The sequence below is a fragment of the Myotis daubentonii genome, chromosome 7 (genome assembly GCF_963259705.1).
Source record: "Myotis daubentonii chromosome 7, mMyoDau2.1, whole genome shotgun sequence".
In the NCBI taxonomy this organism is placed as follows: Eukaryota; Metazoa; Chordata; class Mammalia; order Chiroptera; family Vespertilionidae; genus Myotis; species Myotis daubentonii.
The window spans coordinates 49,264,594-49,292,284 of record NC_081846.1 but is presented as its reverse complement, the minus strand read 5'-3'; the positions used below and the strand labels follow the sequence as shown (position 1 = coordinate 49,292,284).

Sequence of the window (27,691 nt, the reverse complement as noted above, 5' to 3'; positions counted from 1 at the left end):
CGGGGAGGAGAGGGCGAGTAAGGAGGGAACAGCAGATCAAGAGAAACAACAAATGATAAAATAGCACTACAGCAGAGAGCACAAGGAGGGCAGTGGCTTTGTTCGGAGGAAATAAAGTTCTTGATTTATCTACAAATTCTATCGAGATGAATAAAATATCTTTACAGAGAAGCTACAGGAAGAGAAGGGAATATACCATAATTTTTCTAGCTCCACTAAGAAGCTCTGTCCTTGTGTACACAGGGGAGACAGAGGGTACACTCTACACTCAAACCTATGCATTGAGAGTGGACTTTCATTGTTACACCGCAATGCTGGAGTGCCTTGACTCTCTCCTAAGTTTAAATAAAGCATAATTTGCTAGTAATTACTGTTTTTGTCCAAGCAATTTTAAAGTTATTTCATTAAATAATTAATTGTAAAATATATATAGTCACAGAAAATTGATGATGAAAATAAAGTAGGATTCCTTAATGCATGAACAAGGACACTGGGACCAGAGGTGAAACTGATTTGTCCAAAGTCCTTGATCCCAGTGAACATCACAGGCCCCCTGACTCAGGAGCTCTTTCCCTCTACCATAAGTTTCAGCATGCATCAGTTTTGTGTAGCTTTTTTAAATGACTTTGCTCACATCTGTCACCCATCACAAACTAAAATATTTTAAAGATCACTACATATTAGTGTATAATGACTAAACTAGATTTTTTTTCCCATTTATTTTTGTAAGAAACAAGCACTTTGCCTGGCCCCAGAGACTTGACTTCTACATATACAGCTCACCTGCCCCTAGAAATTAAACTGTAAGTTTTGGTGGCATTGACGTATGAGCAAGAATGAAAAAATGCTACTCAATTTTCTATGACTAAGTACCAAAAAAACAACAACAACAACAACAAAAACCAGACTAAAGATATGAGAACGCAAGTCCAGAGGAAAGAATGAGAATGATATAAAGTCTAAAAATCATAAATAAAGTCAAGCACAATAGAGACCCAAAATGTTAATCAATCCCTGGGAAAAATAAAGGAGAGTGCTCCGAAGGTTGGAAGAGTGGGTTTTAGGATAAATAAAAGGACTATTCACATTTATATAATTCATTGTCACCTGGTGATAAAGATTGAAAAGACAAATGATTTTAGAAAGAGCAGATTAATCCCTCGCTCACACAATGGATTTTAAGGGAAGTCAAGTGTGCTCTGGAGCAGCATCCCTAACCTTTGAGGTTGACCACAAACCAGAGAACCAAGTTTTTTCAAGAAATCTCGAGGCCATCTTCACATAGACAGTGGGTCTGACCCTTTTAGCAAATTTTAAATTCCTACTGGGAAGTAAGAACGCCCTCAATGAAATATAAATGAGAGAACCTATTGCTCTGCTAAACCATTTCTAGGCAAATAGAAGGGAAAAGTGCAGAAAAAGATCCATAGCTAAAAAAAAAAAAAAAAAAAAAAAAAAAAAATCTCACCAACCCAGTAAAAAAAAAATAAAAACACTCAATTACTAGTCAAAGGCTCCCCAAGAAACAGGAACCCATTTTGTTTTCCCATCACCTAGTTCAGGTCTTACTCTCTAGTGAGATTTAATACATTCTGCTCTAAAACTACAAATACCTCCCAAAGGATGTTAAAATTAGTAGAGTCATTTATACTACTGCAGGATTAGCAAATATGGGGATGACAACAAAAGTGGGATTAACAAATCTCAGAAATTGGAGAACCAAGATGGCGGCGATATAGGCAGACGTGTCCCAGGTCGTGTCCCGGAGCAAATGGAACGAGCAGCTGAAGCTAGTAACACTCACACCGAATTGGCGAAATTGCTCAGCTGGTGAGAGGGTTTGCAGCCGGGAAGAGCAGAACTCCCCTGGAAAGGTAAAAAAAACCAGGGATTTGGGCAGGAAAGTTTGCCAGACCTCTGAGCCCAGAGAGTCGGAGGGAGACCGCGTGGCAGACAGCCGCGTCCCTTGGGACAGGCACAGCCCCTGACGGGGGGGAAAGGAGAACCGCGGGATTCCTGGCGCCGCCAGGGAAATTGAGAGCTGGGTTCTGTGATCACGGAGGACTGAGCCTAAAGGGGGCAGCCTGAAGAGCTGACCTGACCATGCAGTCCCGGTAAGAGAAGAAGCTTACAGAAACCAAGCCTTCCACGTTTCCGCGGCCGGCATTTGTTTGTTTGTTTTCACTGAATCCTGTTCATGGGACATTTCGGATACAGACACTCACCTGTGCTGAAGAGAGGGAGAGTGTGCTGGGGAGTGGAATCTGGGGAGAGACTGGGGAAAGAGGGGGAGCCGGGAGAGATGGTAGTGAATTGAGTGCTGAGACACCCCAGAGCCTGGGACTGGGGCAGCCACCCGCTCCTGAGAGGGAGTCTCCTCCCCCCAGCCCCCAGGCAAGGAGCACAGCCACACCCAGATTCCACCCTGTACGAGATCAAGGATTAAGATAACCTGATCAGTCCCTGGGAGTTAACAGGGTCTGGCCTATAGGGGGATTTTCAATCCCAGCAACAACATAGCGCCGGTAACTAACTATTACGCAGTCAGCTCTGGGCAGTGAACTTCCACTGGACAGAGAGGCCCTATAGCCTCAGAGGCCAACCCCAGAACACTGCCACCCAGAGGCTGACCCACAAACTGACTCTTTGCTAAACACAAAATAAGGCAGTCTGGGAAATAAATGCGGCATGCTTTAAAATAAGGACTGTGGTTTACAACACAGAGGAACAGTATATCGCAGGGAAACTCAACACTCTCCTGAATACCTGGAAGGTCTAAGGCGAGCCACACTGAAGAATAGAAGAAACGAAGGACCTTCACTACTGCAATTTTTTTTTTCTTTTTTCACTTTTTAACTAAGAAACCAATTTTTTTTTCATTCTTTTTTTTTTCTGTTCTTTTTTTTTTTTCTTTCTTTTCTTCTTTTTCCATCACCTGATTTTACCCTTTTAATTACTACCTTCTTATTTTTAACCAGTATTATTACTGCTACCATTTTACCATTTTTTAAAGTGCCATTTTATTTTTTCTTTATTTTATTTTGGGATTAGTGTTCACCATTCTATTTTCATCGTTATATTATTGGTTGTTTCTAGTTTGCATTCATATCCAGGGAGCTGTTGCTGGAATTTGTTGGGATTAATGGCTGTTCTATAGGAGTATTCTCCTCATATAAAAAGTCTCTTCCCTCTTCCACTTCATTCTCTCTTTTCGCTCTTTTTTTTTTTTTTTTCTTTTCTTTTTTCACTTTTATTTTCCCCCTTCCTTTTTCCCAATTTCATTTTTGCACTCCCTTTTTTTGGTCCCTACTTTTCTTTTCCTTTTTCTCTTTTATCTTTTTCTCTTCCTTCTTCCTTATCCCCTAATTCTCTTAATTCAGGTGGTCACCTTTAATTGGGGTTATTAATATCGTGAATATATTTGTGTATAGTGCCTGGTACGTGGTGCCTTGTTGTGTTGTATTTTGTGCCTTTAAATCAACGCAGCAGATCCAAGCAACAGCAACCTCCTGAGCACCTCATCCTCTGCTGAGGAACAGCAGCTGTACGTGAAACCTCGCCCCACCAGCCGGAAGAGCCACCACAGCTGTGAACAGCACCCACCAGAGGAGCTGCTGCCAACTGAAGAGCAGCTGCTACCACAACCGCCCGAAGAGCAACCACAGACCAAGGAGTCACTGCCACCAAGGGAGCAACCACTGAACAACTCAACGTCTAGATATGTCAGTGAGATCAAACATGGGTAGACAAAGAAACCCCCAAAGGAAAGAGAAGGAGGACTCTCCAGAAAAGCAGCTAAGTAATACAGAGGCATGCAACATGACAGATAAAGAATTCAGAATAAGGATCCTAGAGTGCATAAACCGGATGGAGGAAAAAATCGACAACCTCTGCAAGAAGCAAGAAGAAACAGATGAAAAAATCGATAACATATGGAAGAAGCTAGAAGAAACAGATGAAAAAATCGATAACATATGGAAGAAGCTAGAAGAAACAGATGAAAAAATCAACAACCTAAGTAAGACCCAAGAAGAAATGAAGAGTGATATAGCTGCAATGAAAAACTCCATTGAAAGTATCAACAGTAGACTAGGAGAAGCGGAGGACCGAATAAGTGAATTAGAAGACAAGGAAGCAAAACACACCCAAAATGTACTGCAATTGGAGAAAAAAATTAAAAGACAGGAGGAGAGCCTAAGGGAGCTTTGGGACAACATGAAACGAAACAACATACGAATAATAGGAGTACCAGAACAACAGAAAGATGAACAAGGATTAGAAAACCTACTCGAAGAAATAATATCAGAAAACTTTCCTGAGGTGGGGAAGAAAAAAGTCACACAAGCCCAGAGAGTCCCAAACAAGGTGAACCCGAAAAGACCCACACCAAGACACATCATAATCACCATGGCAAATGTTCAGGACAAAGAGAGAATCTTACAGGCTGCAAGAGAGAGACGGAAAGTTACATACAAGGGATCTCCCATTAGATTGTCAAATGACTTCTCAACAGAAACACATCAGGCCAGAAAAGAATGGACTGAAATTTACAAAGTGATGCAAAGCAAAGGACTGAATCCAAGAATACTCTATCCAGCAAGGCTATCATTCAAACTTGAAGGGGAAATAAGAAGCTTCACAGACAAAAAAAGACTAAGGGAGTTTGTCACCACCAAGCCAGCAATGCAAGGAATGCTAAAGGGACTGGTATAAAAAGAAGAAATAAAAAGCTCAGAAAGAAAACAGCCACACACACACACAAAAAGAAATGGCTACAAACAAGTACCTTTCAATAATAACTTTAAACGTAAATGGACTAAATGCTCCAACCAAAAGACATCGAGTGGCTGAATGGATAAAAAAACATGACCCATACATCTGCTGTCTACAAGAAACCCACCTCATTAGAAGGGACTCACACAGACTGAAAGTGAAAGGATGGAAAAATATCTTTCAGGCAAATGGAAAGGAAAAGAAAGCTGGGGTAGCAATACTTATATCGGACAAAATAGACCTCAAAGTGAAGGCCTTAACAAGAGATAAGGAAGGCCACTTCATAATACTAAAGGGATCAATACAACAAGAAGATATAACCCTGGTAAACATATATGCACCCAATGTAGGAGCACCCAAATCCATAAAAAAACTCCTGGAAAATATCAAAGGAGAGATCGACAACAATACAATCATAGTAGGGGACTTTAATACACCATTGACAGCACTGGATAAGTCCTATAGACAAACAATCAGCAAAGATACAGCAATCCTAAATGACTCACTAGATCAGATGGACTTAATAGACATCTTCAGAACACTTCACCCCAAAGCCAGAGAATATACGTTCTTCTCAGGTGCTCATGGGACATATTCAAAAATAGACCACATATTGGGTCACAAGCAAAGTATCCCCAAATTCAAGAAGATTGAAATCATAAAAAGCGTCTTCGCAGACCACGATGGCATAATATTAGAAATAAACTACAATAAAAACAACCCAAAATACTCAAACACTTGGAAGCTGAATAGCATGCTATTAAATATTGATTGGGTTACCAATGAGATCAAAGAAGAAATTAAAAACATCCTGGAAACTAATGACAATGAAAACACAACAATCCAAAACCTATGGGACACATTGAAAGCAGTCCTGAGAGGGAAGTTTATAGCTCTACAGGCCTATCTCAAAAAACAAGAAAAAATGGTAGTAAATCATCTAACTCTACAACTCAAAGAATTAGAAAGAGAGCAACAAGAAAACCCCAGAGTGAGCAGAAGGAAGGAGATAATAAAGATTAGAGCAGAAATAAATGACATAGAGACCAAAAAAACAATACAGAAAATCAATGAAACCAAGAGCTGGTTCTTTGAAAGGATAAACAAGATTGATAAACCTCTAGCCAGACTCACCAAGAAGCAGAGAGAGAGGACCCAAATAAATAAAATCAGAAACGATAGAGGCGAAATAACAACAGACCCCACAGAAATACAAATGATTGTTAAAAAATACTATGGACAGCTTTACTCCAACAAACTAGACAACCTGGAGGAAATGGACAAATTCCTAGAAAAATATAGCATTCCAAAACTCAATCAGGAAGAATCTAAAAATCTCAACAGGCCAATAACTATGGAAGAAATTGAAGCAGTCATCAAAAAGCTTCCATCAAACAAAAGCCCAGGACCAGACGGCTTCACAGGGGAGTTTTACCAAACATTCAAGGAAGAACTAAAACCTATCCTCCTCAGACTACTACAAAAAATTCAAGAGGAAGGAACACTTCCAAGCTCATTCTATGAAGCCAGCATCACCCTAATACCAAAACCAGGTAAAGACAACACAATGAAAGAGAATTACAGGCCAATATCCCTCATGAACATAGATGCCAAAATCCTCAACAAAATCTTAGCAAATCGGATCCAGCAGTACATCAGAAAGATCATACACCATGACCAAGTAGGATTTATCCCAGGGATGCAAGGATGGTACAATATCCGCAAATCAATAAACGTGATACATCACATAAACAAATTGAAAGAAAAAAACCACATGGTCATATCAATTGATGCAGAAAAAGCATTTGACAAAATTCAACACCCATTTTTGATAAAAACTCTCAGCAAGGTGGGAGTAGAAGGATCATACCTCAACATAATAAAAGCCATATATGACAGGCCCACAGCCAACATCATACTCAACGGACAAAAACTAACACCATTTCCCCTAAGAACAGGAACAAGACAGGGATGCCCCCTCTCACCACTCCTGTTCAACATAGTACTGGAAGTGTTAGCCATTGCAATTCGGCAAGAAGAAGAAATAAAAGGCATCCAAATTGGAAAAGAGGAAGTAAAACTGTCCTTATTTGCAGACGACATGATATTATACATACAAAACCCTAGAGATTCCATCAAAAAGCTACTAGACTTAATACATGAATTTGGCAATGTAGCAGGATACAAAATTAACCCCAAGAAATCTGAGGCATTTCTATACACCAATAGTGAACTTTCAGAAAGAGAGATTATAAAAACAATCCCGTTTACCATTGCACCGAAAAAACTAAGCTACCTAGGAATAAACTTAACTAAAGAGGTAAAAGACCTCTACTCAGAAAACTACAGGACGTTGAAAAAAGACATAGAGGAAGACATAAACAGATGGAAGAACATACCGTGTTCATGGATTGGTAGAATCAACATCATCAAAATGTCCATACTACCCAAAACAATCTATAAATTCAACGCACTTCCCATTAAAGTACCAACAGCATACTTCAGAGATCTAGAACGAACTTTCCAAAAATTCATCTGGAATAAAAAAAGACCCCGAATAGCTGCAGCAATCCTGAAAAAGAACAAAGTAGGTGGGATCTCAATACCAGATATCAAGTTGTATTACAAAGCCACTGTTCTCAAAACTGCCTGGTACTGGCACAAGAATAGGCATATAGATCAATGGAATAGAATAGAGAGCCCAGAAATCGGCCCGAACCAATATGCTCAATTAATATTTGACAAAGGAGGCAAGAACATACAATGGAGCCAAGATAGTCTCTTCAATAAATGGTGTTGGGAAAATTGGACAGATATATGCAAGAAAATGAAACTAGACCACCAACTTACACCATACACAAAAATAAACTCAAAATGGATAAAGGACTTAAATGTACGACAGGATACCATAAAAATTCTAGAAGAATCCAAAGGCAAGAAAATCTCAGACATATGCCGAAGCAATTTCTTCACTGATACAGCTCCTAGGGCACTTGAAACTAAAGAAAAAATGAACAAATGGGACTACATCAAAATAAAAAGCTTCTGCACAGCAAAAGAAACCATCAACAAAACAACGAGAAAACCCACTGTGTGGGAAAACATATTTGCCAATGACATATCTGATAAGGGCCTAATCTCCAAAATTTATAGGGAACTCATACAACTTAACAAAAGGAAGATAAACAATCCAATCAAAAAATGGGCAAAGGACCTAAATAGACACCTTTCAAAAGAGGACATTCAGAAAGCCAAGAGACATATGAAAACATGCTCAAAGTCACTAATCATCCGAGAGATGCAAATCAAAACAGCAATGAGGTACCATCTCACACCTGTCAGACTGGCTATCATCAACAAATCAACAAACGACAAGTGCTGGAGAGGATGTGGAGAAAAAGGAACACTTGTGCACTGCTGGTGGGAATGCAGACTGGTGCAGCCACTATGGAAGACAGTATGGAGTTTCCTTCAAAAACTGAAAATGGAACTCCCATTTGACCCTGTGATCCCACTTCTAGGAATATATCCCAAGAAACCAGAAACACCAATCAGAAAGGATATATGCACCCCTATGTTCATAGCAGCACAATTCACCATAGCTAAGATCTGGAAACAGCCTAAGTGCCCATCAGTAGATGAATGGATTAGAAAACTGTGGTACATCTACACGATGGAATACTATGCTGCTATAAAAAGGAAGGAACTCTTACCATTTGCAACGTCATGGATGGAACTGGAGAGCATTATGCTAAGTGAAATAAGCCAGTCAATAAAGGAAAAATACCACATGATCTCACTCATTCGTGGACAATAGAGACCATTATAAACTTTTGAACAATAATAGATACAGAGGCAGAGCTGCCTCAAACAGATTGTCGAGCTGCAGCGGGAAGGCCGGGGAGGGTTGGGGGGCAGGAGGTAGGGGGGTAAGAGATCAACTAAAGGACTTGTATGCATGCATATAAGCATAACCAATGGACATAAGACACTGGGTGATAGGGGAGGCTAGGGGACTGTCTAGGGCGGGGGGATAAAATGGATACATATGTAATACCCTTTGTAATACTTTAAGCAATAAAAAAAAAAAAAATTAAAAAAAAAAAAAATAAAAAAAAAAAATAAAAGCCTAAAAAAAAAAAAAAAAAAAAAAAAAAAACAAATCTCAGAAATTATCGAAGCATCTAGGTTGGGATAGTTAGGCATATAGAACAGGCCAGTGACACGCCCTTAGCTCCTGAAAAATTAACCACCAAGATCTTCATACCTAGAAAGATTAGGATCTAGTTAAAGGCCAAAGTCCAAAACATAGATGGAAATGTAAAAGAATGCATCTCAAAAATAATCAGTTTAGATCAACTAACTGCTATTCATGTGTTGCCAAGGAAAACATTTATTCTAAAGTGTTTAAATTGCTGTTAAAATGAAATGAATGTCTAGTGAGCATATATTTTTGTCCTCCCATATATACACCCAAAACTCATCCTTTTCATGGGCCTAAACACAATGGAGAGACTCATTAAGTACTTACCAAATAAATTAATACATGTGTATTAGATCTAGAACCAAACTGCCTGTGAGGAATATTACAGTGCTCATTTCAATGGTACAAATTTTATTTAAATATCCAATTGTTTAGCACCAATGGCCTCATCTAATGTTCTTTCCTTCATTTTAAGAGAAGCTGGCACTATAATTATCACTTTGCTTCGGAAATCATGAAATCACTTGAATCCTTCTTCAGCCAAACCTGGGACAAATTAATTCTATGACGGCAGGAAAATCTACTAATAGCCGCCACCCCACACAGAAGCAGAGTTCAGAGCCAACTGTCCAAAACTGCGCTGTGCCTTCACATCTGGCCTCTGTGTGTAAACCCCACCTTACTCTGGGAGTTGAGGTTCAAGGGGCGGTAGGGAAGGGTTGAGAGTATGGGGTGGGAGGTGATACAGTTTCAGCAGGGGAGGCAGATGTCCCAATAGCCAGCAGACAGTTGATAATTGCCACTTCTATGACATAACACTCACATAAGATAAGGGTTCCAGTGACTATTGTTTCTTATAAGAACAATGGCTTCCAGCTAACACATGGTACAGAGTAAAATGATGCAGAGCACTGACCTGCATATAGTGCACACACACACACATGGAATTAAAGGATGATGAGGACACCAGGTGTCCAAGCACTGCCAAAATGTGAACCCACAGAGATAATAAAAGTGCGGGTACCAGCAGCACTGGAAATGGAAAGGATTACAGCAACAGTGCGCCACACAATCTCAGGTGCCAATAGCTAGACCACAAAAGCCTGGCACCATTAGACAACCTATACTATATATTCCATTTGTTTTTGTTTGCAAAGGACCTGGCAGTAAGATATCCTAAAGAACCATCATCATCATCCCCACCCCATCTCTAGAAATATCAAGGTCAACGGCTCAAGATAAAAGAAAGATCAAAGCAATAAAACAAAATACCTTCTTATATGAAAATAGATAATCATCCCATAAATAAAAGGCTAATATGCAATTCAACCAAACGACAGAACGACTGGTCGCTATGATGCGCACTAACCACCAGGGGGCAGACACTCAACACAGGAGTGTCTCCTGCCTCCACAGCAGCGCTAAGGATATCCGACTGACAGCTTAGGCCCGCTCCCCAGGACATCCCCCAAGGGATCCCAGACTGTGAGAGGGCGCAGGCCAGGCTGAGGGATCCCGAGTGCACGAATTTTGTGCACCAGGTCTCTAGTGCATATATATTAACACAATATGGGAATTAAGGGCAGGGGGGCAGGGAGATAAATTAACAGGAATAAGCAAATCCACAAATCCTATGACCTCAGATTAATGGCGTTAAGCATAAAGACATAAAAGCAGCAATCCTTATACTGACAGCTCCGCCTATATCACAGGTACCTCCAAACAACACTGATAGGCTTCCTGGAATGACTGTCTCCCGTGACCTCCACTTGGACCCTTACACAGCTACCATCCCTTAGAGCAGATAGCTAATAAAAAGCCAGCAGAGGGAAACATGGATGCTTTGGGCAACAATGAGAGCTTGGTGGAGGCCAGGGACCACGGGACTGGCCCAGAAGGCGGGTCCCAGAACTCAGACACTGTGAACATAAAGCTTATCCATATTCTGTACAGTATTCTGCTGGTGGCAAAAGGATGGCTGTGAGACCTACAACAGAGCACCACAACCAAATACATGGGCAAATTCTTCAGTGATATTTCCCCATAGTGCATAAGTTTAAAGGTATACTCCAAAGTTTTTAAAAAACAAATGTGTACTTAGGAAAGCTGTAGAATTCGAGGCTCCTAAAGCCATCTTAGAGGCCTTCCCATTCAATTCTCTTTTAAAATAGGGCCAAGTTGTCAGGTAACTTGACTACAGTCAAAAAACAAGTTAGTGGCAGAAGCAGGACCTGCCTCTCCCCACAGTTCATTCAACACTTTTTCCACTCAGGGAAAGTGACCTTGAAAGCCAGTCAGATGATAAAGGCACCATCTTATTGGTCACGGTAACAGCAAGCCACACAAGTACACAGTAACAGTTTCAGTGAGAGGAAAGCACCGGAGGGTGAAGGCCTTTAATGTATGCAACATTTTTTAAATTAACATTAAATTATGGAAGCCCTTGCTTTAATCTGCGTTTTTGCTGGCAATCTGATTCTTCAATCCCAGTGAAATCTATGCCTTGTGTAGCTTAATTTAAAATGTAAGGCCAAACAGATCTGGAAAAGTACAGCCTATCCTTGTACTTAATTTATACTATAGTGTGCTGTAATTAAGCCTGAAATAAAAGCTATATTCTGAGTAAAGACAAAAAGCTCTTGTTAATGGCATTCCATTCCTAATGTAGAATATAACAAAAGCCTTCTTCATTTGGAGCCAGCCGTCATTATAGTTTGTAGCTTCTATGGGGCTGTTGGACTAATATTTGCACTGGGATTAGTGTTGGGATAACCAATCAGTTAACTCTTCCACTGTGGTCTTCTATTATTCTCAAATAAATGGCCAAAAGGCAAAGAAGAAAATTGGCAGGCAGAACGACAACTATATTTATGAGATTAAACTCGCAAACCCTTCACAGTTTGCCGGGCAACTAATAAACCATTTGCCAAGCTGTTCATTTAATAATGAGTCAGTTAAGCCAAAAGCAAATGTTCCTTCAACCAACCAATGCTACCAGCATTACAGCCACGCTGACAAGCTCCAATTATTTATGTGGTGTACTTCATTTACAATAAGAAGTACAAGTTGCTGTGCACTAAAACAACCAACTCCTCTGATTGGCCAAACACAAGCTACCCTGCAGTATTCTGAGTAACTGGGTGGGATCTGTAGGCGATTTCGTAAATCAGGAAAGCCAAAACGACCAACGCATTGTTTGGGGAGTAACTCCTATTTGTGTCAGGATTCTAGACCGAGGGCCAGAAGCTCCCCACCTCGCCCTGCAGTCAGTATCACATGGCCTTAGATATGTAACTGGGTCTGTTCTCTGGTTTCATAAACTAGTGTCAACACTGAGACCATCCCCACCCAGGCGTTACGAGGGCTGAGCAAATTACTGTTTGTCCAAGCACAGCACGTTGTACTCTGCAACACAATCAGAAGGTACAGCGTCATTAATCAGGGGAGGGGAAAGTGTGTGGGCTGCCTTCTGAGACATGCACGTCTCCAATCCCACCACGCTGCCTTAGCTCTCTCCTCTCCTACTTCTCCCACCCATTCCACAGACCCATATCCCTTCACTTTTACTTACTAATAGCTCGTCCATGCTGGTCTGGCATTTTTCCAAGTTGATCCGCTTTATTGCCACACGCTCTTGCCTGGGTTTGCATAGAGCAGCCTGAACCACAGCAGTAGCTCCGCTGCCTGAAAGGAAATAGAAACAACATGAGCTATCAAACGGCACACTTTCTGGTAATGATTCATGACAGCCCCCTTCACCAATATCTATTTTTTCAAAAGGTCTTCTATTCAAAGTATTCAAAACATTACTATTTGACATCTTTTTAAAGAATTTTGTTAAGTAGGAAAGTAATTATCTGGAGGAGGGGAAAAAGGAAACACTGGAGTTTTCCACAGTTTACAAAGACAGGGCTGAGGCTCCCAACCGGGAAGGTGATCCCCATCAAAAGAGCTCACCCCCATACAGTGCGTTTACTGCCGCCCACAGCAAAGGGACATGAGCACCAAGTGCAACCCTGCATGGCAGCCATCCCCATCCGCAGGTCCTGGTATTTTCTAACATCGGTGCTTTTAAAAAGCTCAGGCTCTTCTTCCACTTCAGCCCAAACCAAACCACTTCAGCCGGAGCCACTTCACTTCAGGGTTTCCATGCGGTGCTGTGACAACTCACTTGTCTGCTCTGAGCACCCTTGGAGCCTATTGCTTCTGCGCTCGCTCTACAATTAGGAAAACAGACATCCACCTGAGTGGAAAGCGCGACTTCCAAGGATGCCAAGGAAAAGGATGCGAACGTGTAATTACAAAAGCTGTCGGCATTCACGTGAATTGAATTTCCGATTCCTAAGGTTTCCCTATCGCTACCTAATGCACTCAAACTCCTAGGAGACCGAGTCATGTCGTTATTCATGTTTTAAAAGAGCAGAATGTAGACATGTAATGATTTGTGGCAGAGCTCAAAGAGCTCCTCATTGGATTTATATTCCATGGGGGCAAAAGAGGCCTCTAGGTTAAGGCATCTCCACTCTGCAAAGAATCCCAAAGATCTCCTCCCAGTCGCATAGATCCGTGGTCAGCAAACCGTGGCTCGTGAGCCACATGCAGCTCTTTGGCCCCTTGAATGTGGCTCTTCCACAAAATACCACGTGCTTTTGCGCACGTACAGTGCGATTGAAACTTCATGGCCCATGCGCAGAAGTCGGTATTTTGTGGAAGAGCCACACTCAAGGGGCCAAAGAGCCGCATGTGGCTCGCGAGCCATGGTTTGCCAAGCTGCAGTTTGCCGACCACTGGCATAGATCCTCTGCCACTTGAAGACTGGCGATGAGAAGCACAGCCTGTGCTCAGGATGTACACAAGGGGCCCAGGAGTGACCGTGTACCATCCTCCTTACAGTTTTGTTTTTTTCAGGCACTACCTCTCCCATGAGTCATCAACTATCTTCAAAAGGGAGAAGGAGCATCTTTTGGCTGTAGGAAGAGGTCGGTATTAGGTTGTCTCACATATGTGACAGGAAGGCAGGGCATTTCTAGTGCAGATCCAGGCTGTACCCCTCAAGGAAGTGCACGAATGGGGGTCTGTAGAGCTAAAGTTCTGCCCTTTCTCCTGCCCTGCAGCCTCATCGTCAGCTCTGGTCCCTAACTGACCCGCCCACTCGAGCAGATCACCCTAATGCTCCAAAGCCAGGTCTCCAATGTCAAGATCCCTGGTGCAGGAAGTCCAACCTGTGTTCGCTGGAGGTCAGGCTGACTTGCACTGCACAGAAGGCACTTCACTCAGACAATTCTCCTTACAAGCCTCTGCTATTTATTAGCCTCGTTTTATATGTGAGAAACTGACCCATGCGGCAGGTAAGTACCTGAGTTGGGACCTGAGTCAGGTCTGCCAGACCCCAGACTGTTTCCTACTTCACACAAACCACAGCATATGCTCCCTTCCTCCCTCCCGCTGGCCTTGCTAAGGAAATATCTTCTTCTGTCCTAGATGGTTGAAGAAAAGAGAAACGACCGAGAGGGAAGGTGGATCTCACTCTCTCTAGAGTTCGGTTCCAGGAGCGAGTGCTGATGTCAGAGGGAGTTGAGAAGGGCCTCCCTGTCCCAAACCTCACTGCCTGCTCCATCAGTGGCTACTCCCAGGCCCGCTGGATTGGCCTCACTGGCCCTGCAGATCACAGCGTGCTGGGCTCAATCCAGAATGCTCCAGATACCAGCGCCAAACACTACAAAGAGCCTGCTGATAACAGTGCATTTTTTCCAGTCAAGGTCTCCGAACAGCAGGCTGTGGCTGAAGGAGCGGCACCGAGAAAGGAGCAAGGAGCTAGTTAGCACTGGGTCTGGTACCCAGCAGAGAAGTCAACAAACATCTTTAACCAGCTGCTGGTGGGCAGTCAGTCTCAGCCCTACCTGTTGTAAATCTCCCTCCAATCCCACCCCTCCCACCTTAATCCACATTCCAAACATCCTCAGATCAGAGGAACTGAAGAACAGGGGAAAGGAAACCAAATTCCCAGAAAGGATAAAACAGGTGCACGTAATGTGGGGCTACCTCTCCTAGCCAGTCCTTGGCTATAAAAGCCTCCGGACTTCCACAGACGCATGCAAGACTATGGATACAAATACAAAATCTACAAAGCGGGAGGGAGTGGTGGGAGGACGCTTTTATTAAGAGCTTTACAACCAGAAAATTGTTATTGCTTTACAACGACAGCTGGCTAAAGAACAACTGGCAGCTTCTCCTCTCCACAGAGAATAAATATGAAACGTCACGACCTGAGATGACTGTTTAACCATTCACTGGACAATCTGGGAGACCCCTGCTTTGAGTCCAAAGATTTCCTTCAACTAAAGAGAGAACAAGAACAATATCAGAGGGGCAGGGAGCCTTAAAGAACATCAAGTCCAACCTTCACTTGGTGAATGAGGAAGGGAAGGGAAGGGACCTCTCACCAGAAACCCAATCGGCCGGCACCCTGGTCAGGACTTCCCAGCCTCCAGAGCAGTGAGACATAAGCTGCTGTTTAAGGCACAGGCACCCATTCTTTGGTATTTTGTTATGGCAACACGAACTGACTAATCCAAAAGCCTTTCAGCGTCTATTTTAAGTCACTGTCCCACTGTCGCCCGTGCTAAATAATGCCATACAAATTAGAACTTCTCAAAAGCCTCCTAGTTAAGTTTACAGCAATAAGAGGCAAGATTCAACTGAAGGGCCTCTGGTAACAGGCCACTATAGTGACCAAGTCTGAGATTAGCAAGACCCTTGAAAAGCAGGTGAGACAGAGATTCTATCCATCCCTGCGTAATGTTAGGCCAAATTTCTCTCCAAACCTCAGCTTCCTCGATGGGCCTAATAAAATATACTTGTAAGGCCTAATAACATAACATGCTTCACAGCAACTCAATAAATGTTCGGTTCTCTCTCTCTGGGACTCATTTCTGCATCAGTAACATGAAAGAGGTAGACTCTATCTGAGTATATATGGCGCACAAGGGAAAAGAGAGAGTTTGGAAAAGTAGCTATGACTGTTTCCTTCTGCTTACCAAAAATATTCAGTTGGTTTAAAAGGAGGAGGAGGGCTAAACTGGAATATCAGAAACCGAAATGATTTCTAAGGTCCCCTACAAACATGAAGAGTCTAAGAGTCTAAAATATAACAGAATAACCCAGAAAATTCAGGAACAACTATGAATTAATATTCCATGGTTAAACTTCTCGCTGATAATGTACTTTACTAACCTAAAAAAAAATGGTTTTAAAAAAATCTTTGTCCATCCAGAGCACGTGAGTTCATATCCTAGCCCTGCCACATATGAACTAGCTGCTTATCTTCGGGTGACGTTCGTCACTTCTCCATGCCTCAGTTGCTTCATTTATAAGATGGCGATAATAGCACCGAGCTCGCAGGGTGGCTGTGATGATCAAATGAATGAATACACTGTAAGCCCTTGGAACTGGGCCTAGCATATAGGAAGCACTAATTAAATCTTAGCTAGTATTACCCCTCTGGGAAATTCCTCCAGGTCAACTTGTGTCCTGCCAACTTGTCGTTTTAATGCTACATAATACTTCATGATGCTGATATGAACCACAATTTATTCAGCCCTTCTTCTGTTGGTGAGTACTCTCTTTATTGCAAGTTTCTCACTCCTCTCCCCCTCCCCCAATAAGAACAATGTTGCAATAAACATCTGGTAATTTTTTAAATGTAGATTAATTTACAAACATTTCTTTATGTTAACGTTAAGTCAAAAAGTGGTCAGCTGCCCAGTAAACCATAAAAGTCAGGATTTTAAAAATAAACCAAATAGAAAGGTATATTGCATTAGCCTCTGACATGAATGGTGATGAGTGAGAGAAATTCTGTCATCACACCCCACTTAAATGAGGAGCTCCAGGAAGTTTAATAAGCACTTGCCCATCTCCTGAGCACGTGAAAGGACTCCTTAATGATATGCTTACCTGTCCTTTCTCAGTGAATATTAACTTTTGCAGGGCTGTCTCGGGCTTTCTCTTTGGAGGTGCGGGCTGGTGGCGTGTAGTAAACAAAACCAGTGGCTTTGGTCCAGCTGATGATTTCTTCCAGCTCTCTTTACCCAACTCACTCTATGTGCTCTATTTATATCATGTGTCCAACCTCAAAGCCCCTGTGGCCAATGAGGTCACCTGAGGGCCAGAAGCTGGCCCACGTGTGAACGAACACATGTGAGCTCTGCAGGGGTGCAACTGCCGCTCCGCGTCTGCCCATTGTCGCCATGGGAGATGGCTGACCTAGCATGGCAAGAGTCTGATTTTTGCAGGAAAGCTGAAAATCCGGAATTTTGTGTGAGACCTCCCAATGTGATAATGTTAGCAATTCATTTTTTAAGTATTAAAATACTGTGAGTCACAAAAAAGCTTGCTGTAGACTGTGATTTGCCTGTCTGCGTTACTGCTATTTGGCTTCAGAGGTGTACCCTTCCTTCCTGGATGGTCCAATCTGTAAATTATTTGTTAGATGACGCATATGAAGTTGCCCTTCTTCCAGAAAAAAATGGCCACATTCCCTATGGTTCAAAATAATTCAGAAGTGGACTCAGATCCATGGGTCCAAACGGATTCACTACATGTTGCCGCCCACCTCATCCTACTATTTCACACAAAGAGAAAAGTGCCAGAGCTACTCATCTGCCACGTGATGTGTGCTGTGTGGTAGGAACACGTGCACAGTAAACTCTCACGTCAAACACAAAGACCAGAAACAGTGAGACGGGGGTTATGTGCCATTTGTCACACGATTCCTTTACAAAACAGACACTACGGCTGGCCTGTCTGGAAAAATGGTACACAGACCTCGTGTACACAGTGCGCTGAGCACAGGAAAGCCACCATTTTCAAGGCAGCTACAAACAGCTGATCCTCCCAAGTGACCTGGTCTGTGTTACAGAGAAGCTGGCTGAGTTATGTCCCTCTGCCTCTGTCAAAAGAAGCAGTTAGTAGAGCTTCCTTCTGCGGTTTTGGAGCATACTGAGAGCTTACTAAAATAAATAAATACATACATACATACATACACACACACACACACACACACACACACACACACACACACACCAGGGTGAGGTGGAGAAATGGCCACTCAGTGAATGTACTTGCATTTCACCACTAACCTGGATAAACCCCCTCTCTTGGGAAAGCATGGTTTGTTAATATCTTTAGAGATCACAGACCTTACACCAAAGAAAAGCAGCACTTACATAACTCAGCAAGAACCATCCGATAGCACAGAAAAACAAAAAGTAGCCTGGGGTTCTGATCATAAGAGAGATAGAAGGAAACGTGTGTGGAATCAAATTGGAATGAATGAAATGTCAATAAACTCACCTTGAACCTCAAGCTACATCTAAGCCAAAAAGTTAAATTTAAAAAAAAAAAAAAACATTGAAAAAAATCTATACTATACTTAGTATATAGTATAGTAAAGGGGGTGAATTGGATTATCTAACATAAAGAAAATCATTAGAGACGTTATTAGGAGGCACAGTGAAATTCCAAGCACCAGGTTAAGAGGGGATGGTCTGTAGGTGATAAGGAGCTGTTACATAGCAAACTCTAATTTCCATCTAATTAAACATGATTAATATTGGGATTTACTCCTAGACACTTTTTGTTTTCTTAATGATACACACTAGCTAAAAAAATCACTCTGTGAATATATTTATTTGCCAGTTAAAAAAACAACAACAATTAGTCTGAAGAGCACTCAGAGGCAGACCCCCTCAAAGGTGAAAGCATATTGTAGGATTCTAGTCCTAATGTGGATGCTGACCAACCTGGAACTTGGAGTAAACAAAATCGCCATCAGTGATGGCATTTCTTTTTCAAGAAAAAGACTATCCTATTTTGATTGAGGTGGGGGGGGCACCCAGTTGTTGACAGCCTAGTCCCAGGGATTGGCTATGATTCACTTGAGATGCTAACTTCGTTACTAACACCAAGCAGAGTTAATCACATCCTCTCTGCTCCCAGAGATTCGCTACTGCCTCATCGTAGCACTCACATGCTCATGAAGTCTCCCTCCACCTCGTTACTCCTAGAACCAGCCCTTTCACTGAGGCCCCCCTGGCCACTGCTCAGCCTGTGGGAGTCACACAAAATGAGGCAGGCTAAAATAAAGCAGGACCTTCCGTGATTCTACTGGGGTATAAAGAGGTGACATAGAACACCTAACAGCGTGAAGCGGTGACAGATAGGAGCTGATGACAGCCCTCAAAATCCACCTCAGGACGCACCCTATCAGGCCCTACACTGCAGGAGGGACACATTCCCGCAGAGCAAACTGGACTTTTATACTCACTCAGAGGTCACTCTGAAGTCCTTGCACCCTGCAAACTCAAAGCCCCATGATCGGGCAGAACTGAAAAAACTTCCTGTTCTGTTCTGAGGGGGCAGCAACAGCTCCCAGCAAAACCCACTCGTTTTACTGATTAAATCGACCAAATAGAAGCCAACATTCCACAGAGGAATGTCCATTGCTATTCGCACAGATAAACAGATACACCCACTGGCAAAGGCCAAAAGACACAAATGTCCTGGTTCTAATATGGTATGGTGGCTGCTCCAGTCCTAAACCACCTGGAAAGGGGAAGGGCTCTAGATGGAAAAGGAGGAGCCAGTATCTACTTTGCCATCAGTTGCATTCACCCCTTCTCAGCGACACGCATGTTGCCTTTGTACGAAGAAGAAAAAGGTATCCCTCTGAACGACAGCAACCTGGGCGTGCAAGGCCTGAAGGGTAGACAGCACAGCTGGGAGGGAAGCTCCTCTCTCCAGCAAACTGCATCAGAGCTTGTTGGGCTGAACGAGGGTTAGATGTGCAGCTCCATGGGCAACCTATGACCTTGGTGACCTTTGGTCACAGATTAACATTCCCAAAGCCCCTATTCTATAAAAAAAAGAAAATCAGTGAAGTTTGTTTCTAAGCCCCAGGACAACCACCTCACACTCAAAGAAATAGCCCCATGAGAAGGCCCTGAATTCAAACAGGTTTTCTCAAAGCCTCTGAGACCGGGTAACTACATTAGAAACACCTAAGATATCTGTTTATAAAGCTGATTCTTGAGCCCATGTCCAATCTATTGAATCAGAATTATTGCAACTGGAGGCCTAGAATCTGCATTTTAATAAGTTTCTCCAGCGATTCCCCTATGCTCTTGAGAACCATGAACCCAGGATGTCGGCCTCTCTCCCCGCGCTCCCCTGCCAGGACACCAGGTCTTCAGAACATGTATCAGGGGACAGGTGGGAAACATACCTTTGAATATATATAAAGAATTGGTTCAACAGGTGTTAGAGACCTGAAAAGACTGACAGACACAGACCAGGGTAACTTTAGGAAGCAGCACCCACGCCTAGGGCTGGGGAGTCCAAAGGGGGTGTGGGGTCTTCAGAACCTAACAGTTTAGAGGAGACCCACAGAGCTGGGACCCAGACTGCTGAGAGGCAGGTGCTGACTCCTCAGGACTCTGAGGAAGGACGGTCAGTGAGAGTCTGCATGAGGCTGGGACCAATTATCTAGGGCTGGCTGGTGCTGGCATCTCCGAGAAGCACCAGGAGGCTGGTTCCAGGATATGGAAAGATGGAGACCAAAAGCCCTGCTGCTGCAGGAAAGGCCCTTTCTGGAAGGAAGCTGACGGGAACGGTAAGCAAACAGGATGAAGCATGTCCCTTCTCCCCCTCCAGCTTCCCAGAATTCCTCTAGCACCCCTGTTAGAGTTTAACAGGCAAAGAAGAAATGTGCTTTGTACCAGCCCAATAAGCAGCCAATCTAGAAAGGTCTATCTAAGGCTTAAGACAGGCACTTAATCAGGAGCCCAGGGGCACACAGTGTACATCAGTCCCAGAGGCCGGGGCCTAGTCCAAGTTCCATCGAACAGCAGCCAGGCATCTTTATTTTTTTTTTTTTCAATTCTCATTTTATCCTGTTTTCAAACGTAATTCCTAATATGACCCTTTCTAATGTCTAACACTCCCCAAATGTTCATTTGTACTTCCAAGCCCAGCCCAGCCCCACTGTACTTCCTCCTGGTCATGTAGCCGCTATGAGTGGGAGTCTGCGGCCAGACAGCCCCACCTGCCCTGTGACCTCAGGCAAGCTGCTTGTGCGTGTGCCTCGGTGTCATCCATTATAAAAAGGGAACGACAGTAGCCATCTACCTCACAGGATGGCTGTTGATACTAAATGAGATAATGCATGCAACCATAATACAAATGGACGTGCCTGGCACTTAAGTGTTTAACTATGTTTTGACTATTAATATTAATATTATAAACAGTATGATTATCCTAGATACCAAGATGGACACTAGAATTAGATCTACTACAAGTTTTGGGGTTTTTTTAAAGCCTTTCTTCCTCTCTCCATCCCCCATCACCATGACTCTCATGGAGCCCCAGTTCCTGCCGGCCTCTAATGAACTCCATCTCCTTGCACCCTGCTTATTCATAGCCAGCACTGACAACTAACTACTAGACTACCTGATCCGATGTACAGAAAATTAGGGAGGGAAACGAGTCATTGTTTCAGACCCACTTCTCCGGTAATCAAGTCTTTGAATACCACATCCATGAAGCAGTAGCAACTAAACCATTTCTCCTAGTTCAAGGACAGATGGGGGTGAAATCCATTCATGTTAATGCCACCCACCTGATTTGATCTCCATCTGATTTGATTTTACTCATAATCAAATTCCTGCTTATCTGGTCTCCCCTGGCAACCTGAGGTTCTACCCCCCGTTACAGCCATAGAACAAGAAGTAAAGGCAAGAACCTGAGGCTCTCCCCCAAGTTACAACCATACAACAGGAAGTAAGGGCAACCCCCACAGCACAGAGTTCTTCTCCCCCCTCTCTTTGGACGAACTCTCACCCAGAAGCAGGGAGGGGTGATGCCACAGTCTGAAATGACAGCAGACAAGGAGAGGCATGAGGGACATGGAGTGCTGTTACAGGAACACAAATGTCCAAAGCAGTGGAAAGCAGTGTCTTGGCGATCCCAGTGGGCCCTGAGAACATGGCTGAGTAAGAAGGAAGATGAAGAAACACCCCCATGAAGGGCCCGACAATCCTCCAGGCCCTGATGGAAGCTCCTGCCTCCTCCAGCCCCACCCTATGGGTCCTCCTAATGGAAGCCACTGGCAAGACCCACGTTACCACCAGTGGGAGCCTGGCAGGATCTCAGGAGAACTCTCCCTCCCGTCGTCTTCGGCCCAGGTGCCAAAGTGTTAGGACTATGTAAGAACTGGAAGATGTGCAGAGAGCATCCAGGGTCACTTGCATAGCCTATGAAAAGGTCGATGCTGATTTAGTAGGTGTAGTGGGGTCTGAGATTCCATGTGTGTACAAGCTTCCAGGGGATCTTTGAATTGCTAGAGCCCAGGGGATATAGCTGCTACAAATCACCCAGAAGTCTCCAGGCACCCACCTCCTAACAGAGCACAAAGTTTAGAAAATTCTTGACTCAACCCCTAGTCCCCTGTGGCTGCCTGGGGAGGGGAAGCAGAAGCCTGCGGCATTGGGGAGGAGGGACACCAGCCTGGGGGTAGCACTCCCTGGCTTGCAGGAGTCCAGGAGGAGCAAATGCCTCTCTAGGGAACCACACTTGGGAACTTTATGTGCATTGGCCCTTCAAAAAGGAAGATTCAACACTTGTCCCCTAAACATGTAAGTTTACTGCCCCATTTTTAGGTACATTTTCAGAAATTCGCTACAAATGGAAGATGAGGACTGTACTTACCTGCCTCAATGAATAAAGTGCAATGAAACTTCAGAATTATTTCCCGCAACTATAATTTAGTTGGGCTTCAGTTATCTAGGAATTTATTTTATTAATCCATAAAACATGATTCCTCAACTATCATGGGTAAGTAAGGGTACACAGTAAACAAAGTGGAACAGCCATATCACTGTATATGCTTTTAACATATATTGGGCCCTCAGTCACACTCACACCAAATAACTAAACTTGATCATAGCAATACTATGTTTAAATTCAACATAGACAAATTACCTGGTATAACATTTCCAGGAAAAGAGCCATTACAAATGTTGTTGTTTTTTAATGAAAACTACTTTCTTACAGCATGAGATCCTGATATCTGTGACCATATCTCTAATGGGTAGTAGATGGCATAAGTTTCACTACGACTAATAGCCAATCATTTGTTACCTTTTTTTATAGCTAGGCTGACTTGGTTGATAAGTACTTGTTAAATTGAGCTGTTAACAGATAAACTTGTTCATTTCTTTTCTGTTTCATTTACTACACAAATAAATGACAGTATTTACTTTTACGTCTTTGCTGTCAAGTTTTGGGTCAACTAATACATCTACCTTGAACTGTAAGCTCTTAGAAAGCAGTTACCTACATCCTTGATTTGCCATGTCCACTGGCCAGATGACCTCTCCTGCACATCTATATAATAAAAGCCTAAGCGACCATTACGGCAGAACAACCAGAATGACCAGTCGCTATAATGCACACTGACCACCAGGGGGCAGACACTCAATGCAGGAGCTGCTCCCTGGTGGTCAGTATGCTCCCAAAGGGGGAGTGCTGCTCAGGCGGGCTCATGGCTAGCAAGCGCAGTGGTGGTGGCAGGAGCCTCTCCCGCCTCCACGGCAGCGCTAAGGAGAAGTGAGCAAAGCGGTAAGGAGCAAGGGGTCCCAGACTATGAGAGGGCTGCAGCCCCCACCCCCAGTACACAAATTTTGTGCACCAGGCCTCTAGTAATGTTAACACATTGTGTACCGCATAGAAATCTCTTAAGACATATGCCAGGGGCCGCACCTTTTTGGGCAAACTGCACATTATTTAAATCATCATAATGCACTTTAGGTGTTGTTTTTCAATAATTATAACATTTTTATTTACAAAAACAATTAAACAATTAAAGTTCCTAGCAATTTTTTAACATATGGTACTGCGTAAAACATTTTCCTCTATGAAGAGGGACCAAACAAAATTTAAATAAGTATCTAGATTCGTTCCTTTTGCCATGGGCGTGAAAAACAAGAACACTCGCGAGGGGTCCTTAACAGATGGCGCGCGAAACACGAGAAAACTCCTGAGCGGTACGAAATGTGTTAATAAAAACCTGTTGGTGATCATGGCCAGGCCCTCAGGTCTAGGCTCTGGGTACAGTTTACAAACCAAAATCCTGAAAAGCCCAAGTTTTAGATTCAGTATCCTCGTGTGTCAACTAGCTTCACTTTGTTACTTCAGCCCTTCCCATCCCAGTAAGGAGAACAAAATGGACAGACAGTTATCACAATGCCCTCACCATTGATGGAGATGGGGTGGGAGAAGTGCTTGAAGCACAGGATCTACTAGCTATGTATGATAACTGTAACAACGTCTCCAACACACAAAGAATAACAGCATCTTGAAGTTGGACAGAACGTCAATTTACAGCTCATACAAACATGTGATGACAGGGAACATGTACTTGTTTATTCATTTAGCAGATTTTACTGAGCTTCTAGAATGTGCCAGGCACTACTTAAGGTGCTGGAAAAGAGGCAGAGAGCAAAAAGCCCCTGCCTCCAGAGTTTACATTTTAATTGGCGGTGGGGGGGTAACAATCATAAGTAATATCATTTCATTTTGTAATAAGTGCTGTGACAAAAATATAACTAAGGCATGATAGTGATTGGTGGGGGAAGCACCTGAGCTATGATGGTCAGGGAAACCTCTCTGAGGCGGTGGCATCGGGCTGATGAGAAGGAGCAGCCATGCAAACTTCCATAGGTGAGGCGTTCCAAGAGGAGGATCACACATATAAAGGGCCGGAAGCCCTGTCCTCCTGAACATTATCTGGGGGGGGGAAACATACAGGCACTAAAATGGAATACATGATCACTTACTATAATCATCACTGTATTTTATAATGAATCGTCTTTGCAAAAACTCTGCCACCAGAGCTGGCCCATCCACTAGAATATATTCTCATTGCTCCAGATGACAATTTCAAAGTCTCGGGCCCCCAAGACTTTGTTTGATCAACCTCTGACATCAAGAGCAAGGAAGGGTGAGGGTGCAGGGGAAGGAGAGGTGAACCTCCCCTTCCTGCGATATCCTACTTCCAAGGGAGGAGAGGCAAGTAGAGCGGGGATGTTTCCACATACTGAAGAGATAGTCCTGGGGAAAAAGGCATATTTATGTGCATTGGCTCCTATGAGGAAACATTTTATAAAACAAATATAAATATTTGGTATTTGAAGGTTTTCTTTCCCCATCCCACTATTTTACTTTTGGAAGCTTAAAAGAAATAACCAGTCAAATGAAACTTTTTTCATCCCTTCTTTAAAGTTAAACTATACTAAACATAATGGGAAAGAGTGTTTTAAGTATGTTTTTAAAAATCCCATTACTCAGCCCTGACTGGGTAGCTCAGTTGGTTGGAGTGTCATCCCACACACCAAAGGGTTGTGGGTTCAATCCCCGGTCAGGGTGCCTAAGGGAGGCAACTGATCAATGTTTCTCTCTTTCTCTCTCTCTCTCTCTCTCTCTCTCTCTCTCTCTCTCTCTCTCTCTCTCTCTCTCTCCCCCTCCCTCCCTCCCTCCCTCCCTCCCTCTCTCTCTTTCACTCATATCAGTAAAAAAATATATATATATATCCTTTGGTGATGACTAAAAAAAGAAAATTGGGAAAAAAAAATCTCATTATCCAAACACAACTATTTTCAGGGTAGCATATTATATTCTAATCCTTATTCATACACAGACACACATACAGCTAATATACACTCACATATAGAGTCATAATAATTACAGCTCTATATTATGCTATTTGCATTGTGACAGACTGTAAACATTTTTCATGCTTCTAAAATGTGTTTATAATTATACTAGTTGCAACACGGCATCCCAACTTGTTACTGAACCATAAATTAATGCCTTTAAGCCTAAAATTGAACATTTGAATCCTCCTTCCTCTCAGTTTTATATAATAATTTTAAAGGGATAACCCCCTCTTTGGCGCAAATAAAAGCTAAAACAATGCCAAATGCATAAAGCATCGAAGCTCTTTGTAAAATCACTAGATGTCAATGATTTGCCAAACCAAGTGAGTAAAAAGAAATACATCAACTTCATTCAGGGATTATTCACCTAGGCTACTAGGATAACTCATAAAGCACAACAGGAAACTAGCTGAACTTGCACCAGAGAGTGTGAACTGTTGTTGTTTCATGAATGAATAGCATATGGACTCAGATGGGACATCACATTCTCTGCACTGTAATTTCAACAAAGCCTTAGCCTTCGCCAGGTGGCTAAGCACTCTCAAGAGTCCACAGATGACACACTTACACTTTAAGGGACAACTCTCTGAATTTTTTAAGAACAGCACTGCATTAATTAAAATAGTTTACTATATTTAAATGTTTGGATAATTTAGACATATAAATAACATACAGACACATGTTACACATGGCGAGAATACTATACTGCGCTCTAAAGGTGTCCTAAGGCTTCCTAACTCCCCAGTGCCTGTCTAGAAAAAATGTCACATGCTCATGCCATCACCACTTTCCCAGCTGGCCTCCAGATTCTTCACGATGGCACTGTATTTTAGGCAATGCTAAAAGTAGCAGAGTGGCAGGGGAACTTCGGGGCTTTAGCTTCAGGAAATGTTTAAAAGAAGAATCCCGCATCCCTTGATACCCCGATGCTCCAGGGGTGACACCGTCCAGCAAACATGGGGCTGGCTCCACTGAAGCTTGTCTGTAGCTTTAAAAGGAGGCCAGGAGCCTCTGAAGACCCCCGCCACCTCGGAGACTAAAATGGGTCACCTCTCCCGTGTTTTTCTTCACTGTCCTTAACATGAGTCCAACCACTTCAGGAGGATGTGTGAAGGAGAAAACGTGGTGGTATCTACAGCACAGACTGGATCCCATCATGGGAGAACTTCCTCCCTGAAAACTGAGGGAATTGTGTTAACTGCACCTTTTTCGAAGTCACTGGTGGAGAAATGCCACTTTAAGGCATTCCATGATGAGTCCCTTTGAAACGGGAAACGTCAGCCCTGGATTTAACATTATATCGATGCAGACTTTCACATCTCCTGGACAGACTCCAAAGCATGTCCAAATCCTTGGACAACTGGTATTCGGCCATATCAAATACTGCTTGAAATAATTAAGCTGTCAGCAGAGCCTTGGCAATGTTTGGCTATAAGAGGATCTGGATGTCATATTATGTTTCACGATAGTATCTGACCTGCATTACAATTCCGCACGTTCTCCAGCCAGACCCAAAATGACCAAGTAGGGCCAACCACAACAAAAAATGTGTATTTTCTATTCACCTTTATTTCTCTTTGGAGAAATGTTACTTTAAAATAACATTTCCATGATTTTTTTTTCATCTGTATATCAAAAACTATACACCTAATTATTTAAGAAGTGGGAAAGGCTATGACTAACTAGACCAGTGGTTCTCAACCTTCCTAATGCCACGACCCTTTAGTACAGTTCCTCATGTTGTGGTGACCCCCAACCATAACATTATTTTCATTGCTACTTCATAACTGTAATTTTGCTACTGTTATGAATCATAATGTAAACATCTGATATGCAGGATGTATTGTCATTGTTACAAATTGAACATAATTAAAGCATAGTGATTAATCACAAAAACAATATGTAATTATGTGTGTTTCTGATGGTCTTAGGCAACCCCTGT

The 27,691-nt window shown here is 42.8% G+C and overlaps 1 protein-coding gene across 1 annotated transcript in view; it reads right to left on the bottom strand.

Annotated features, from left to right (window-relative positions):
• Positions 1–27,691, bottom strand: part of STK39 (serine/threonine kinase 39) — a 300,980-nt gene that overhangs the window by 223,572 nt on the left and 49,717 nt on the right. The window contains exon 2 of the mRNA XM_059704214.1: positions 12,549–12,661. Within this exon, the coding sequence (XP_059560197.1) occupies positions 12,549–12,661 (113 nt within the window). The remainder of the gene's footprint in view (positions 1–12,548; positions 12,662–27,691) is intronic.